Source organism: Austrofundulus limnaeus, unplaced genomic scaffold (genome assembly GCF_001266775.1).
Source record: "Austrofundulus limnaeus strain Quisiro unplaced genomic scaffold, Austrofundulus_limnaeus-1.0 Scaffold134, whole genome shotgun sequence".
NCBI classification, from domain to species: Eukaryota; Metazoa; Chordata; class Actinopteri; order Cyprinodontiformes; family Rivulidae; genus Austrofundulus; species Austrofundulus limnaeus.
The window spans coordinates 944,113-961,052 of NW_013952536.1; the positions used below are offsets into that span (position 1 = coordinate 944,113).

Genomic DNA, 16,940 nt, shown 5'->3' on the forward strand with positions numbered 1-16,940 from the left:
GGGTTGTTACCGACATCTGGTGAAAATTTCATGTCATTAGCACCTCTAGTAATATACTTACTGAGAAAAATGTTGACTTGTTCAATACTTATTTTACCCGCTGGGTTTGTACAGAAACTTTGAACACCTTATTAGACAATTTGTACTAAACATCAGTCCATGTTTCAGCTCAAATAAAGTACATTTTATTAAACGATGTTTTTAGAACAACAGAGCTTCAAATCATGACACTTTAAAAACTGTAATGTAAAAACAGTTCAGAAGGTTTAGTTTAGTAAAACTGTAGCTCATTGTGTAGCTGTCGTATTAAAAAATATGAATTTTTTTACATAATGTGCAAAATATCTAAGTTCAGGTAAGTGAAACAAAGTGTAAGAATGGATAAGTCATCAAATTATTGTGATTCAATGGTATTATTTTAATTTTCTACAAAAAGGGAAATACATTCAACATCATTCAAACAGGAACTATAAAATGTTTAGGACCTTTCTCTGGCCTCCTTCGTTAAATGTCAACTTTTTTTTCTTGTTGAGCTTCCAGCTTTTGAAGACCAGCATCATCGTTCATTTAAAGTTTACGAATAGTTTGATGATGAATGCATAAAAGAGGCTAATTTTTTAATGTTTTGTATATATCTTTTTCAATGAAAATTATATTTATTTATAAAAATATATAAAAATATATTTATGACAAATATATTTAGGCCCTAAATGCTCCACCAGTCATACCAATGTGTCACTAACTGAACCTAAGGGCAGACAATCATGGGTCTAGTCCAGTCATACCAAGAAATAAAGAAATAAAGTTTACTTCATGCAGCTGGCACCAGAAAGTTTCCCCTTTTCTTCTTTCACAACTTGTGCCAAACTTTCCCAGTACCCACCTGGAACAAAAAGCAACGGACAGTCGGTTTACCTTGGGGACAGGGAGATAAACAAGCTAGCTTGTTTTGACAGAGCTGAATATAGACCTTTACTCCTCTTGACATGTTGCATTGGCCTGCCTTTCCGTTAGAAGCTTATGACATGTATGCATAAATCAGTGTGGACTGGTGTACAGGCCTCTCCGGCTGAGCTAAATTCTCGGCGCAGCACTGCTGTTGAATGAGACATCCAGCTGAGACAACCAGAGATTATGTTGATGCACATCACACAGCAGATGAAACAGGCTAGCTTTTTGTCTCCCACAAACAGACCCAAATTATAGACACAGAACTGAGCTGCGATATGCTTTTTCATTTTTTTAGTCAACCTCTTTTGTTCATTGATTTCTATTGTGCTGCTGTGAAGCCCGAAAAATGCAAAATAGGACTAGTTCAAGGGACAGATTATTTTTCTCTGCTTTTGAATGTGAAAAGTTTTGTAATTATTTGTCAAAATTCAGGGAACAGATGGATAAAATGGACATTTTGCTCCAATAAGCAGCTGTACAGCAGACTGGATGGTCTGAAAGAGATTTATATAAAATTCCAAAAAAAAAAAAAAAAAAAACAAAAGAGAAAATAGAAAATTTTTTTTTTTTTTTTGGATCTGTGCTCACCGCTTACAGAGGCAACTGTGATCACGAGTCCAGCAGGCCACCTGGATGTGACTGTGGGTGAGAGCATTGTGCTGCCCTGTCAGGTTTCACATGATCCAACGCTTGACCTGAAGTTTACCTGGTTCTTCAACGAGCAGCTCATCCACTTCGGAAGCCACGGTTCCTTTTTTGAAAAAGTTGGTGGGGTAAGTTCACCCGCGTTGACTTTTGATTAGAACGTGTGGAGATGTCGGAACGTTCCCTTTGCAGCACAATCGTAGTTATGAGTTTGAGAAACCACAGAAACCATACTGTAGTTTTCAGTGTGATAGAAATGAAACATTTGATGGGCTTGACTTTCATGAATACGAAGCAATATTTCATATGACTTTCTGGCTGTGACTGCCATGCATAAAATCTTGCGGCGTTTGAGAAGAAGAATAAATCAAAGCCTTGTGAGACTTGAAAATAGTTAAAAACATGTTTGCCTCCATTTTAATTTAGATGAAACTGCATAGTTTAGTTTCAAGTGACTCCTGGGGATGCCGTGGATTTAGAAGAAGTATTTTCACATCTTTTTTTTTCCTCTCTAAATTTGAATTTCTGGTCAAAACTAAACCATTACTTCTTGATGAATCATACAAGCATATAATGTATTTGTTTCTTCATAGAACACAACTGAGGCTTAGCTGAGCATTACATTTCACTCTTTTCATCAGAATAAACACTTTGTTGCGTTTATTTTTGGCATAATTTCGAACAACTGCTGACCATGAAAGGTCCTGTATTTTTAATTAATTGCCCAAGCATTCTTGTATAAAATTTGCTATAACAGGATCTCTGTAATTTATGCCATCTAGAGTTATATGAATTTAATGATGGCTGGGAGTTTCAAAGTGGGAATGATTTGAAGCAAAAGAAATTTTATCTCCATAAAACGTCGCTGATTATACATCAAAGTAGCTTCGGAGTCACGTCTTCTTTCACAGTCCCTTACTTTCACAGACAAGACATCAACTTAACATTAGCTCTAACTTTAAAGTTCAAAGCTAATAATGTGTTTGACATTGAATGGTTTCTCTGTAGAGTAGATGGAATCAGTGAGAATAAAAAATGACAGAGTCTGAGAGAAGCTTTTTTTCACACAAAGAGCTGTCTTTATAAGTAGTAATAAAATACAGCATCCAGTTGTTTGCTGTGCTCCTGGCCTTGTTGTTTTTCTTTTGCTTAAAGTGCCTGTGATGTCCAATTTTTGTAATACTTATGAATGCATTTTTGAAAAGAGGTCATTGACAAAATATTGCAAAATAAATTTCATGTTGCTGAGACGAACATTTGTTGAGATTTTTGCCTGTAAAGTAACAGGAAGTGATGTCAAAGGGGAATGTCTGCATGTGAACAGAGCAGTGCTACAACAGCCAACATTAAGACTAACAACAACATTAAGATTATTTTGTCACTATCAGAGACAGATGAAGAAGAGTCAGAGTTCAAATAGTATTGTTTCAATAAACAAAAACCAGGGAGCTTTCTTTGTTAAAAAAATCCCCTTTGATGTCCTTCCTGTTTCACTTTGGCTGAGTCAAGTTCAAAAGAAATAAGGTCAGTTAAGGGACAAAATCATGGGTTGTTCCAACTTTCTTAAATATAAAAATGTTTTATTTGACTTTTTGTATTTGAATAATATGTATGTCACAGGCACTTTAATGAAATAAGCAGAAAGACACCAGAAATCAATTTGACATTGCTACTGTTTTCGAAGTTCTTCAAATTCATTTTGTAACCTAAAGATTTCTCAGATTTACTGTTTGTTCTTCTGGCCCATTCATATTTTTGTTGATTTTCATTCCAACTTCTGCTCCAGCAGCGGTCAGCAGGGGACATTATGATACGAAACATTCAGCTGAGGCATGCTGGGAAATACACCTGCGCTGTTCAGACCAAAGTGGACAGTATATCCATCGCCACAGATGTAGTTGTCAGAGGTAAGAATGTCCTTTATGTGGGAAACAATTGTTACAAATAATAAAGCGTACAGTATATCTGAACTTAATCAGCTGAAACTGAAGAATGCAATCACTTGCAGCTGATTGTACAAGCCTGATTAAAAGAAATGCAAAATGCATTATCACACTGTTAAAAAAATGAATTAAACAATCCAAACTGAATCATTTATGTATGGCTGAAATGGTTCTCACAGAGTCTTAAAATGTATGATACTTGATTTCAGTAGTTTCCCGGATGACTACGGGTAAAAGTGAATAAAGTATGGAAAAGCATTTGAGTTTCCAAACTTAATTCACATTTCAATATCTAAATGACAAAAAAAATGCATACTTAAACAAGCATTAATACATATATTATGCACAAATAAAAACACTAAAGTTGAAACATTTCCTATAAAAATATAAACTGTTGCACAGAATCATGGATTTATTCATTCAACATTTCCTCCTCCATCTTTGCTTTTCTCTTTAAATGCCTTTACTTTTATTTCAAAAAGGAATCTGAATTCAAAGTCTTGAAACATGATTTTTATTAACTTTTTGCGTGGGGGAATGGGAATGAACTGGAACCATGAACTGGCTCAATAATAAATAAATAAATAAATAAATAAATAAATAAATAAATAAATAAATAAATAAATAAATACAAACTTCCAGTAGAGGTAAAACAAACCATTTATGTAGGGATCATATTAATCATCAATTTTGTAAGATATTTTTTAACTAGTAAAACAATTGTGAAAAAAATCTTTGAATGTGAATATCATCTATCATTTTAATAAATTCTCTCTAATATAACAACAACAGAGTTTGAACTGATTTTACTTTAGTATGGCAGAAACACTGAAGGATTAGCAGCTGCTATCCTAATTCTTTGTCTCTCTAATCCATTACATCAGCTTTAAGTGCTTCCCACCCACTCTGTCTCCGTTCTCCTTCCTCTTGTCTTCATTAATCTTTGCAGCATTTATCGCTCTGTGTGAGTGAACTGTACTTTAAAATCCCTCCAGGTCCTCCAGGCCCGCCTTTGGACTGTCAGGTGACTGAGATTACTGAGACCACGGCCTCTTTGTCCTGGAGACCTGGGATGGACAACCACAGCCCCATCCTCAGCTACACCATCCAGGCCAGAACACCTTTCTCTCTCGGGTGGCAGGCTGTTACCACTGGTAGGCTGGATTTATCTGAGAGATTGTGTGTGGGCTGTAGATGAAAAAAAGGAGGGTTAAGGTCTTTTGTTTCAATCATCAGTAATGACAAGAAGCTGAATAACATATCACTTCTTTAATGGCAGATCTTGTAAGGTTCTAAATGTAAATGTGTCTGTGTCATTTGTCTCAGTTCCTGAGTTTCTGAGGGGGAAACATCTCTCAGCTACTGTTGTTGACCTGGGTCCCTGGGTGGAGTACGAGTTCAGAGTTTTGGCAACCAACATTATAGGAACAGGAGAGCCCAGCAAACCCTCTAAGAAGGCTCGCACCAAAGAAATGCGTATGTATCAGAAGTTCTTTAAAATTTCTCTGCTGCTGTAAGAGTCGGGGTCACAAAGAGTGACGGTTAGAGAGGACAAGTTTGAGCTTTTGTTGGCTGTAAAGAAATGAATATTTACCAACTTGAAACATCCTAACAAATGAATAAAAATCTTTGTTGTCAGTTGTGCAGTTTCACCAGACTTTTGTGTTTTAAAATTACAATAATAAGTTTTTTTGTGAAAATATATATTAAAAATGTATACACATAAATGAGTCAGCTGAGGTAGGGCTGAATATTTTCTAGACACATCCCACTAGAAGAAGACCTCGGGTCAGACCTAGATTTTGCTGGAGAGATTATATTTGGCATCACGATGGCTCAGTGGTTAGCACTGATGCCACACAGAAAGAAGGTCCTGGGTTTGATCCTGGTTCAAACACAGGATCTTTCTGTGATTTTACATGTTATTGTCATGCAAACTGACAAAAACAAGGTTTTTCTCTGGGTGCTGTAGTTTCCTCCCACAGACTAAAAACATGCAAGTTAGGTTGCCTTCAGGTCTAGGACTCCCTTGCAAAAAAGATTTGCGATCTCAGTGGGATTTTCCTGGTTAAATAAATTACACAATAATAAATAAATACCCCTACTGGTCAGGGAACATCTTGGAATCTCCAAGTTGGAGCCAGAAAGGAATGTCACTGACTAATGATCAATAAATAAATTAATTTAATTTAAGACCATTACACTATGTGGCTACACCTAATTTTACTAATCAGAGCCAATTAGAAAACAGCATGAAATCAATTCTTGATAAATATCATATATTTAAAATGGATTTATATCTTGTCTTTTCCTTTTTAAATATGTTTTATGTTGAAAACCCAGCAAAGGTATTACATATTGTTTTTTGATTATTATTGTTTGAAATTAATTTTGGAAAAAAGGGGCAAATACAAGATTTTTTTCTTTCTGCCTCCTTTAATTTCAAGTGTGATTTTTTTTCTTTATTGTGTATAAAATTTGTATTTTTATACAAAATTAATAAATGAATTAAATAAATAAATAAATAAACATTTATTTCAGTTGTATGCTATATTTGCTTGTATTCCATGTCACCAAGATTTTATTGTGAATCAAGTCTACATCTTAAAGAGTATTATTATCTTATCATCAATACACTTCAAACAGGATATCTTTGGAAATCTTACTGTGTCTTTTATTTAGAAGTAGTTATAGGTTTTATTATCACTTGAGCAAAAACCTATTTGTGATTTTTCATCAGATTCAAGGATATCCTAATGAAGAACATCCGTCCCTGTTTTCAGTAGCGTTGAATATTCTACACTTTACTTTTGAAGTTAGAACTTAAAGACAGCCGCATATAAACAAATGTGATGTGTTAGTTCCCAGGGTGACTCCAGCGAGAGTAAATGGTGGTGGAGGAGGACGTTCAGAGCTTGTCATCACATGGGAAGTAAGTATAAACAAACATACGTAATTATTGTTTTTCCTGTTGTATGGTTTGTGTTTCAGCTCTTTGCTTGAGTTGCATTTTTGATCCCAGTATAAACACATACATGACAATGAATGTCATTAAAAACACACCCAATTAAATGCCTACTGTACGCTGTGGCTGATAAAACATTAATTCTGACTTGGAAGTGAATATTGTTGCAGTTTTGTTTTCTGTCTTTGTTACATAAGAAATAAATGTTCATCTCTTTTGGAAAGCTGCTTCTTTTCTCGGAAGTATGAAATCACTGACCCACTCAGGGTAAAAAACCCATGCGTGTTTGCTTATATGATAATGTCCTCGGTAATATTTTTTAACTGCCTTAATCTGTGCAGAGCTGCGTTTCTGTAAAAATATTAATATCAATGAGATCAGTGAAGCCTGCTTCTCTTGAATCATCTGTCTGAGTCATCCCGTATCTCCTCAGCCTGTCCCCGAGGAGCTGCAGAGTGGTCCAGGCTTTGGATATGTGGTTGCTTTCCGCCCACTGGGGGCACAAGGCTGGATGCAAGCTGCTGTCACGTCCCCAGAAGCTTCTAGATACGTATTCAAGAATGAAAGCATCCCACCCTTCTCCCCTTACCAAGTCAAAGTCGGGGTCTACAACAACAAGGGTGAAGGACCTTTCAGTCCGGTGACTACCATCTACTCAGCAGAAGAAGGTGTGTGATATGATGCAGCTTCTCTATAAAGTGCATATTAAACTATTAGAACATCCAGCAATTTGTTTATAGACTGATAAATTTAATTTGATTCCATATTTACAGTAATAAACTCATTTCCACAAAGCCTTTTTCATTCTTAGTTACTAGTTTTGGCATTTGTTTTAGGATCTCATCTAAACATATTTGCCTGTAATGCTTGGTATGGTTGTTTGTCTTTGTGTCTATGGTGTACAATGATGTGATTGTGATGCTGTATTTCTGAGTGTTTTATGTGCTGCAGAACAGGAAACTGCTGTAAAACAGCAATTATGCTGAGTCAGGCTTGATTTTTAGTGATCTTTTCCTGTTAAATCAATAAATCAAATCAAATCAAAGCAGAAAAATAAAACAATCAAGTAAAACGAAAATCCGATTATAACCGCAGAGACTCTTGGAATCTCTATAAAACCTCTAAGAAAAGCTATCTTTCTAGTGATTGTTTTCCTCACATAGAGATGTGGGTAGATTCCATGGAGCTGCAACATATTTAATAAGTCATGCAGTGGATGTGGGTGTAGTGAATCCATGTTGTTCTGACGATGCTGTCTGTTCTTCAGAGCCCAGCAGACCTCCAGGGAGGCTGAGGGCGAGGAGCATATCAGCATCCGAGGTGGAGGTCGCCTGGAAGCCGCTGGTTTGGAGCAACAGCCGCAGACGCATCCTGGGCTATGAGGTCAAACCAGCAGATGCCCACACAATTTGACATGTACAAACACAATGAACAGCGAACACCAACTGGCTATATATTACTAAAATTTGACGCGTTAACCTTTAATATCATTGGCTTGTGGATATTATTGCATTTCAAATGAATGATACGCCATATCACATTGCTGTGCTTATTTTTTAAAAAAAGAGGCATATGTTGAATAAAAGATAATAAAAAAAAAGTTGCAAGTTGGTGAAATGTAACCTGAGTATGTTTTGTGTTTAGCTGAGGTACTGGGGCGAGAAGGAAAAGCAGGATGCAGCCGGTGCGATCAGAACGGTGGGGAATAAAACATCAGTACTCATCAGGGATTTGGAGGGCAGCAGTACCTATTACATATCCCTAAGGGCCTATAACAGCGCTGGAGTGGGTCCACAGAGCAGCATAGTCAATGTCACAACCAAGAAACCACGTACGTATTCGACTTTTCAAGATGCTGCTGGCGAATGACAATGTCCTTTTTGTGTATTGTTTTACTCCCTGTCGTCCTCGCTCTTTCTTCATTTTACCGTAGCTTTAGGGGCCCAGCTCAGTCTGTGTATATTAGATCCACGATAGTAGGAAGCAGTCACGAAAAAAAAGTTTACCATCTGGAAAGCAGCATCCCTCATTCTGTTTGCTGTCATTTAAACACTGTTTCATACAAAAAGCTGTAACATATAACAGAGACACACAAAACCTTTTAATAACTTCAAAATACTTATAAAGCAACTGATTTAAACATTTTGTGACAGTTAATTTTAGATTTTATTGCCAGTACTTATTTATTGTTCCCTTGAGTGCTTTGGCATGAAGGTCAGACAAGATATTTTTTTTTATAATTTGTCTCTTTTTAATAGACGTATTATTTTTTTGCCTGATACATTTTAAAAGCTCAAAAGAATCGTGTGTGCCTGCTTTCAAAGAAATCTAAAGATTTGTAGCATTTTGTTATTTGCACATATTAGAAACAGTTAGATAATAAGTATATAATGATCTGCATCCCTTTTTGTCTTTTCAAGACTTTACTAACCACCCACAACAATTACAGTCAAAAATAAGTCTGATCCTCCTCCCACACACATATTTGTGAAGTCACTGCTCACTACTGACAGTGGGATGATAAACTGATAATGAGAAATCTCCTTCATGCTGAGTTGCTTCTGGACTGTTTATTGGCTCGACCTCCTGTTGTTGTTTTTTTTTTCCCTGCCTCCACTTATTTTCACCCTGTTGTCCTCCAGCACCCAGTAAAGCTCCAGTCAAGATAATGTGGGACACTTCGAACTCCAAGGTCATTCTGAGGTGGGACCAGGTGCATGCCCTGGAGAACGAGTCAGAAGTCACAGGATACAAGGTAAAGGGTCTCGAGTTTCACACTTCTCGCACAGAGATGTGTAAGGGGGAATCACTGCACTGCTGATAAGAAAACTGTTTTTTAAGATTGTCAAAAAAAATAAAATGAGGAATGAGAGACTTAGACCAAAATATTTGATCTAATAATTATTCTATTGACTTTTAAGGTGGACTGGGATTTCTTTCCATCTATATCTTTATCATCATAAACACACTCATGGTGTTTTTTTTTTTCCTCAAGTCTAATCAACATTTAGATATACTCATCTAAAGTGAATAAAAGAGCTAACCATAAACAAAAACTGCAATAAAAACATGTATTTTACTTAATTAATTATTTTAAAAACTAAATTTATTTTAAAAACTTTATGGAAAAACTACTGAGTAGGTAATTCGTTGTAACATCTATCCATTTTTCACAAGCAAACTTCCAATTCATCAGGTCAAAGAACCCTGCAGGATTCACCACTTTTTCAGGTTTTTGTATTCTGTTCTTTTAACAATAAAAATGTATTTTTGAAGCAGAGCTTAGTGGATGGTAAAACTGATGGATTTGTACATGAATTTTTTTTTCTTAGCAAGGTCCTTTTTTTATTTATTAAAAATTTCTACAGCAGAAGATTTGATCCTGTTATTTTCTGAGATGACACCTTTCATATCTTCTGGGACAGATTTTTTATTTTGTTTTTCCTTGAACTCCCCTCATATGGTGCACTGTGTTTGGAGTGATGTTGATTAAAGCCGTAGCACACACTTTCAAACTCCCATTTCCTGCAGGTGATGTACAGCCAGGACAAACACAGCCATCCCAATGTGGTGGAGACCAACGACACCTCCTTGGAGTTGTCGCTGCCAATCAACCAAGACTACGTGATTCAGATCAAACCCTTCAGTGAGGGAGGGGAGGGCATCAGCAGCCGCCAGATTACCATCCCCAAGATGGAAGGTGGGAAAATAGTGACAAATAAAACCGGTAAAGCACACGTACCTCTGTTTATGACACTTGGGTAATAGGTATATACAAAACAAGAGGTTTTATCTTGCAAGACAGATACACCTCTACTGTTTTGCTTTTTAAGGAGTTAATTTGTGCTTATTAGATTCTAAAGTTTTACAGATTTTGCAGAAGGTCAAGACTTTAATTAAGACACGTAAGTGTAAAAAATACACTCCAAGGTTGTAATCATTTTAACTGATAAATTACATCTGACTCATTTGAGTCATTTTCTTTTGAAATGGTAAAAGATTAGTTTTTAAATGTGACATTTTTTTCCTTTCACAGTTAACGTCGCCTTTTTGCCTTTGAACAGAAAAAATGTATATATGAACAAACAATATCAACATCTCTAACATTCACAAAAAAAAAAGTCTTTCAGAAACTGGTTGTTTGAGAACGAATGTCTCTTTTTAATTAAATGTCTGTTTATTGCTGTGCTTGCTTCACTTCTCCAGCTCTTTGACTGCATCTATAACTGAGCTCGTTGTGCTACTGCCATCTATTGATACCTGTGTGAATTCACACCAGCTAGTGCTTGAATGAACAAAATACATTTTAGTTAGGTCTCTGTGATTTAATTAGGGCTGTGAGTTATGTTGCTAAAACTTCATGTTTATTCATTTACACACAGAGAAACGATTTTTTTTTTTTTATAAACTCATTGACCACACCAAACATTACAAAAAACCAGTGCTTCAACCTGTTGAATTCTGATTTTATTATGTATTTCAGGCTCAATAGCCATGGGAGCCGCCCCGGAGCCAATGCCATTTCCACTGGTCAACTTTGCAGCTCTAATTCTCACAACCAGAATGGTACTATGACAAACATCCAGACACAACAGCTTCTTATTCTGTGAAGAAGGAAAGAAGAAAAGAGAGGAAAAAAAAACAGCAGGTCAAAGACAACACAAGGCCGACAGCCGCATTTCCTCCTTCTCCCTTTTCTATCCTGCTGAGTCTTTCCTCTTCTCGCTACAAAGATCCTTTTGTGAGGAAGATTCTTTTCTGTCGCATTTCTAAAGTGTTTGCTGAAAAGAACTAGCTCTTTCAGAATTTCTTTTTATGAAATTGAAAGAACGCCTTGACTTGAGTGACTCCGGTCTCTCTTTCTTTTCCCTTTCCTCCTTTCTAACTAGTGGTAATTCTCATGGTTTTCACCTTGGAGGATGCATTAGGACATGTATATGTGTCTTTCGATGAAACCATGTGGATTCTTTTGAAAGGATATGTAAAGTATGTACTGCTCAACTTATTTTTATTTTTTTTATGACTGGAATTAAAAGCAACTGAGTGGAGCGCACCTAAAGCAACAACTTGTTTATGTAAGTGAAGTTAAATTTAAACCTGGAGTTTCTTTGGGGAAACACCCTGCATTGATTTATCCCTGTCAAAGGAATAAAGGGCAAACCAGAACAGCTTTATGATGAACCAGAATTTGAGACCTTTTCCCTGGATTTTAATCCTAGTTTTCACGTCACGTGTTGCCATAAAACTGAGTGGAACCAAAGTGAAGAGGCTGAGGAGGTTCGGTTAAATCTGCTGCCTGTGTGGCTTCCGTAGAAAACATCTGACTTGTGTTGATAGTGTCTCACCATGCTCCCTCATCCGATGTTTGTAACCAAGAAACATATGTATGAAATCCTCAGGTCCCAAACGAGCCTTAAGTCTTAGAAGAATATTTCATGTTATTTTTGTCCATCATGGGTTATATTTATTTTCATCAGCTTTTTTATTTATTTTTTTATCCCAACCGTACTTTAGCTCTCATGCTTTGAGATTTTTCACCGTAGTTGATTTCTAAGCCATGTGTTTTAGAAGTTTTGGGCTCCAAAACAAAAGGTCTTTCTCCTTTTTCCATCCTGATGAACAGTAAAACACAGTGATTGGCAAGAAGACGTAAAACTGACTTTACTCCAACACATGACTACAAAGTAGGGTTGGTGTTTCTCTGTCAGCCACTGTTTGGCATGAAACTGGAGTGCCTGTGTGCACTTGGCTGAGGGTATTTGAATGGAAGAACCTGCTTTTAATAAAGATAATGACATTTTTTACCATGTCTGTTCTCTGTGTAACAAGTGGCCACAAAAATGTACATTTCATATCAAAGAGTCCATTTCTTACTGGGCCATGCAACTTAAGGTAAACCTTTTTGAATGTCTGTTTATCCATTTAACATCTCTGACATTTGTCTTTAAGGAGTCTTTGTCCAATAGCCTATTTTTTAGTTTTCTACCAAATACAATGGTAAATTTTTAGAGATAGTGTGAAAATGCTTGTCAGCCCATGCTACTGTTAGCCATTCCATAAAAAAAATCAATGCTTGCTGCAAGTTTCTCTCTTACTCTCTTCATATATTTGTTGTGTTTTCAGTTCAGTGTTTAATGTCACAATTTACAAAAAAAATAATTTAAATATATGTAGCATTATCAGGATTTTCAAAAATAATCCCCTAAATACAGTCAGAATCAAGCAATTTAAACCAGAATTTTTGAAATTTGTTCTATAATTTAAAATATAAAGTCATGAAAATATCCCAAAAGTCTTATTATAAGAAAACTTTTTTTTATCATATTACATTTTCTAATTTGATGGAAATGATCTTCAAATATAAACCTAAAATCTAGTTTATTAGAAAGGGTAGTATTCTTAGTCTAAATGTACAAATACATGTTGCGCATACCCTGACACAGTGATTCCCTTCTTGTTCTTGTCCTCATCTTTATTTTATTTTTTTAAGGAATTTAATTACAATGTACAGCAAAGACAGCACCAAGCAGTGGAAAGCAGCAGAGCAGGAGGGATGGAGTGGAAGCAGAGAAGTTCATGAATCAACCACAGGTCATCCAAGAAGACGCGTTTCTGCAAACAGTCTGGTTGTTTGTCAGAGCTTCATCTTAACATGGGACGGTCGGTCTGTCTTTACAGGTTGATCCGAGGAAGATTTGGATAACTTTTAATCCTAGAGAAGTGGTGAGAAGGATTTCAGCCGGGAATGCTTGTTGATGATGCAAAGCTCGCTTCTTGTAGGTAACTGATGCCGCCTAGTGTACACCACGCCCGTGGCTTTTAACTACTTCACATCTTTACGATCCACCAAACGGCACCAAACGAACAGCACACAGGTATGCTAGGCTGTGTTTCTTTTTTCTTCTTTTTTTTTCCTTCAGCTTTCCAGTTTGACACCCATATCCATGATTAACCATCACTTTAAAAGATTCCAAACCAAAATAGGGAACACAACAGAAAGATCACTATGCATGTGAACATTGTGAAGTTTAGTGTCTGAAAGCCAAAGTTATACCTCAGTATCTTCATAAACCTGACATGACCATTTACAGCACTGTTCTCAATCAACCCAATGGATTTATTTAAGCTGTATAAATTATTTTAAATATAAAATATAGTTTTTTTAAGTTAATAATAGCATAATTAAAGGGAACCCATGTCATGTCAAGTTTATGCATTTGACCTTCTGGCACTTTTGTAATTAAAAGTAGCTTGTTCTTAAAAAAACAGCATCTTCATACAAAACCAGTATTTTGTACAATTATTTATCTTAATTGGCACATCACATGGTTGTGGCATTTGTCTAACATTCATCTACTAAATCGCACACAGCTAAAACTCCAGAGATGTTTGTCCTACAGTGTTGTTTCTTTTAATGAAAACATTTTACAGGATGTGTTGGAATAGCACGGACGCATTATTTCATAATCAACAAAGTAGATTGAAAGGATAAACTGGTAGTAAATTAACAATGGTAGAAAACAGAACATTAGTTATTTCAACAAAACAGACCACTTCATTGTTCTTTTAGTGCAAAGTAAAAAAAAAAACGAGCTGATATGTTCATATATATTGTACAGCACCAGTGGTTTAAAATAAAAAAGCAAATAATACATAACTTTACCAAAAATAAAAGAACCACAAACACCAAGGTGCTTTCATTGGATTTCAGGGTTACATTTTGTGCATTTGACATTAATTATATTATCTCAAAAAGAATTGATTTCCTCTCAAAAAACCAAATTTTGTTCTTGAAGCCAAATGTAAACCTCTCCATGTTTCTGTCAGGCTGTTTACATTAACCTCTTTCCTCTGAGTCCATTGTCCTCTTATTATAATTCGAATAATGCAAGAAAATTACCATGCAAACATCTCAAGGACTATTTTTTTTATTATTATTGATGCAATTGGTTTGTGAGCCTACTCTATGCGTTTACTACACAAAAATGCCAAAGTGGCGTTACATCCCGCTGAATTCTGACGGCACATTTAAGGACAAGGAAGAGGGAAAATAAAAACCTGGGCTCATTTCAAAACCGCTTCATGATTAGAAAATCTGCTGCCACCGTTTTGAATGAATGCAGCAGGTACACAGTTAAATTAACAGTGCCTTATGTCACCTACAGTTTATGCATACTGTTGCATACTTGCCACCCACACATCAAGGTGAAACACACAGAAATATTAAACACATGACAGACTGGGAGAAGAATAGTGACCGGAAAAGTTGAATAAATACCTTCAAAAGACTAAGATCGTCTCTAGTTAGCACACAGTCTATCAGTTAGGACATTTGATCAGTTAGGACATTTGATCTTTTGACTGGCATTGTTAGGAACTCCTAACAACTACATCCTGCCTTACTGCTCGAAGCTACAATTAGCATAGCATATTACTCATGAACAAAGTTTTAAGAAAAAAGAAAATGTGTCCAACAGGGTGTGTTTATTTTTCTCCACACTTTGGTGACTGAACGAGACTCGTTCCAAATTTCCCTAAAGATGCCTCCTGCATCGGATGTCATCCATGTACAGGCTTGTCATCGAACTTTTTGAGAAACACTCGGGTAATTTAAATCTTAAAGCCCTGAGAGGTTTGCGGGGAATTTAGCTGGATTATTATTGTGGAATATTTTTGGTTCTTTTCTTATTGACCAGCTGAAGAAAACGATTTTTTATTGATGCAACTGAACACGTGTGATCACAGTAGAGAAACGCCTAAAAGAAATAAACGTATGAATTCCAAAAGGAGGTCCATTTCACCATTAAACGGTACAAGAGTCTCATAGTAGCTGTCCTTGGGATGGTGGGTGGCAAATCCAGGCAAGGTACTGACACTTCTGGTCCAGGAGGGGGCACTGTTGTCTCAGTATACTGGCACTGCAGAGGAGCAGGATGAGAGTCAAACCTCAGCTGGAGGGTTTCAAATGCTTTCAAACAGTGGAAAGAAAGATGTCTACAAGTGGCCACGTGTACCTATGGCGTGCCGTGTCGATCCTCAGTGGATGATTCAGTTTCCCTAATAACAACTGCCTTGGTCACCTGCATGTCTGGATGCTGCTGCTTGGCTTCTTGTATTGCGATGGCCAAAGCCTGCAGAGGCAAAGTGCGTTTTGTCATTTATGAAAGAACAAACTCCTAAATCGTTTGTGCTTTTCATCTCCAGTCTTAAACACAAAAGAAGTTCAAAACCGAATTTTCCAACAAAATCAAAAATCGTTATGCTTGGAAGTGCAACTAATAAGTCGTTTCACTGACTGAACAATAATTTACTGTTTCGAGCATTCCCTGTTTTCTCTGCATACCCAATCAAACAATTAGAGATGCTTTTGTTTCTGTGTGTGAGTAATATTCTAAAAACTCCACTGAAAGACATTTACTAAACCCCTATTTGCACATGATGTAGACTTGATATGTATACATGTAGTAATTTTTTAGGCACTTCATCACCTGCTCCTGATCTACATCATCATCTCCTGTGATTATAATCCTCTTCTCGATTCTCGTCTCCGAGTATCCTCCTTTCACCGTCTGCAACACACAGGGTTTTCTTTTAACGGCTCTCATTCAAACTCACATTCACAAGATGTTAAACGGCGCCCAGTTGCTTGGCAATGCATAGATAATGCATGCATCGCCAGGTTTATTTAGGCCTCTTTACCTTTGTGACATGAGTCGTTGCAGAGGTAACGTTTTCAGTCACAAGAATAGGCGAGCCTGGCGTCTCTCTTCCAAGACTGCCCTTGTGCACCTGGACAAAGTAGAAAAGCTAAAGTGTAAATTAAGTAAACACAGAAAGTGACCAATCATAAGCCAGTAAGTACAACAGCTCAGCTCTAGGAAGTGTCTCTGCAGGCAGTTATCCATACAGTTAGATGCCTGATATCATCACCCTGAGAGAGTTTTAGCCCAAACTGTTTTTGCTTGGGTTTCCACAAAACTGGCACAAGCTAGAAAAGGCTTTTAGAGCAGGAGTGTTGCTTTATTTTCAAAAGGCTTTTGAATATTGGTGTCTTTAGAAAACACCTCCTCTCAGCACCTTCGGCACCAGTCTGCTCTTTAGTTTTGTCTACCTGTTCCACTTCTGCAGTTATTAAAATGGATTTGCATTTAATGCATTGGCCAGGGTGCTTTACTGTTCTGAAGCAACAATGTGGTCTTCAACTCGTGAGTCACTTTAGATAAAAGCTTCTGCTAAGTGGCAAAGTGTAACTATAAATATGATTTAAACAGTATATCACCAAAGGTGTGCATGGATGCATATATTTCTGTAGTTTTTATAAGCACTGTAGATTTAAACCATTGGGAAGGTGGATGGAGAAAAAGGCAGGTTGTGTTTGTACTCACAGGAGAAACACTTTGTCTTGTAGAGTAAGAAACTTCATTTAGGCTATGATC

General features: G+C 36.6%; 2 protein-coding genes across 3 annotated transcripts in view; one reads left to right on the forward strand and one right to left on the reverse strand.

Annotated features, from left to right (window-relative positions):
* Positions 1-12,308, forward strand: part of cntn3a.1 (contactin 3a, tandem duplicate 1) — a 78,545-nt gene extending 66,237 nt beyond the window's left edge. The window contains exons 13-23 of one of the 2 annotated variants that reach the window (XM_014015796.1): positions 1,549-1,724; positions 3,383-3,503; positions 4,535-4,693; positions 4,866-5,015; positions 6,401-6,471; positions 6,938-7,172; positions 7,772-7,887; positions 8,149-8,335; positions 9,147-9,259; positions 10,036-10,204; positions 10,988-12,308. In XM_014015796.1, coding sequence (XP_013871250.1) covers positions 1,549-1,724; positions 3,383-3,503; positions 4,535-4,693; positions 4,866-5,015; positions 6,401-6,471; positions 6,938-7,172; positions 7,772-7,887; positions 8,149-8,335; positions 9,147-9,259; positions 10,036-10,204; positions 10,988-11,079 — 1,589 coding nt within the window. In that variant the 3' untranslated portion in view covers positions 11,080-12,308. The remainder of the gene's footprint in view (positions 1-1,548; positions 1,725-3,382; positions 3,504-4,534; positions 4,694-4,865; positions 5,016-6,400; positions 6,472-6,937; positions 7,173-7,771; positions 7,888-8,148; positions 8,336-9,146; positions 9,260-10,035; positions 10,205-10,987) is intronic. The other variant, XM_014015797.1, reaches the window with a different exon arrangement.
* Positions 12,309-12,958: 650 nt separating this feature from the next.
* Positions 12,959-16,940, reverse strand: part of si:dkey-178k16.1 (band 4.1-like protein 1) — a 49,056-nt gene continuing 45,074 nt past the window's right edge. The window contains exons 19-23 of the mRNA XM_014015798.1: positions 16,890-16,940; positions 16,204-16,293; positions 15,993-16,073; positions 15,519-15,635; positions 12,959-15,422 (exon numbers count right to left, since the gene is read on the reverse strand). Of these exons, the coding sequence (XP_013871252.1) occupies positions 15,519-15,635; positions 15,993-16,073; positions 16,204-16,293; positions 16,890-16,940 (339 nt within the window). The 3' untranslated portion in view covers positions 12,959-15,422. The remainder of the gene's footprint in view (positions 15,423-15,518; positions 15,636-15,992; positions 16,074-16,203; positions 16,294-16,889) is intronic.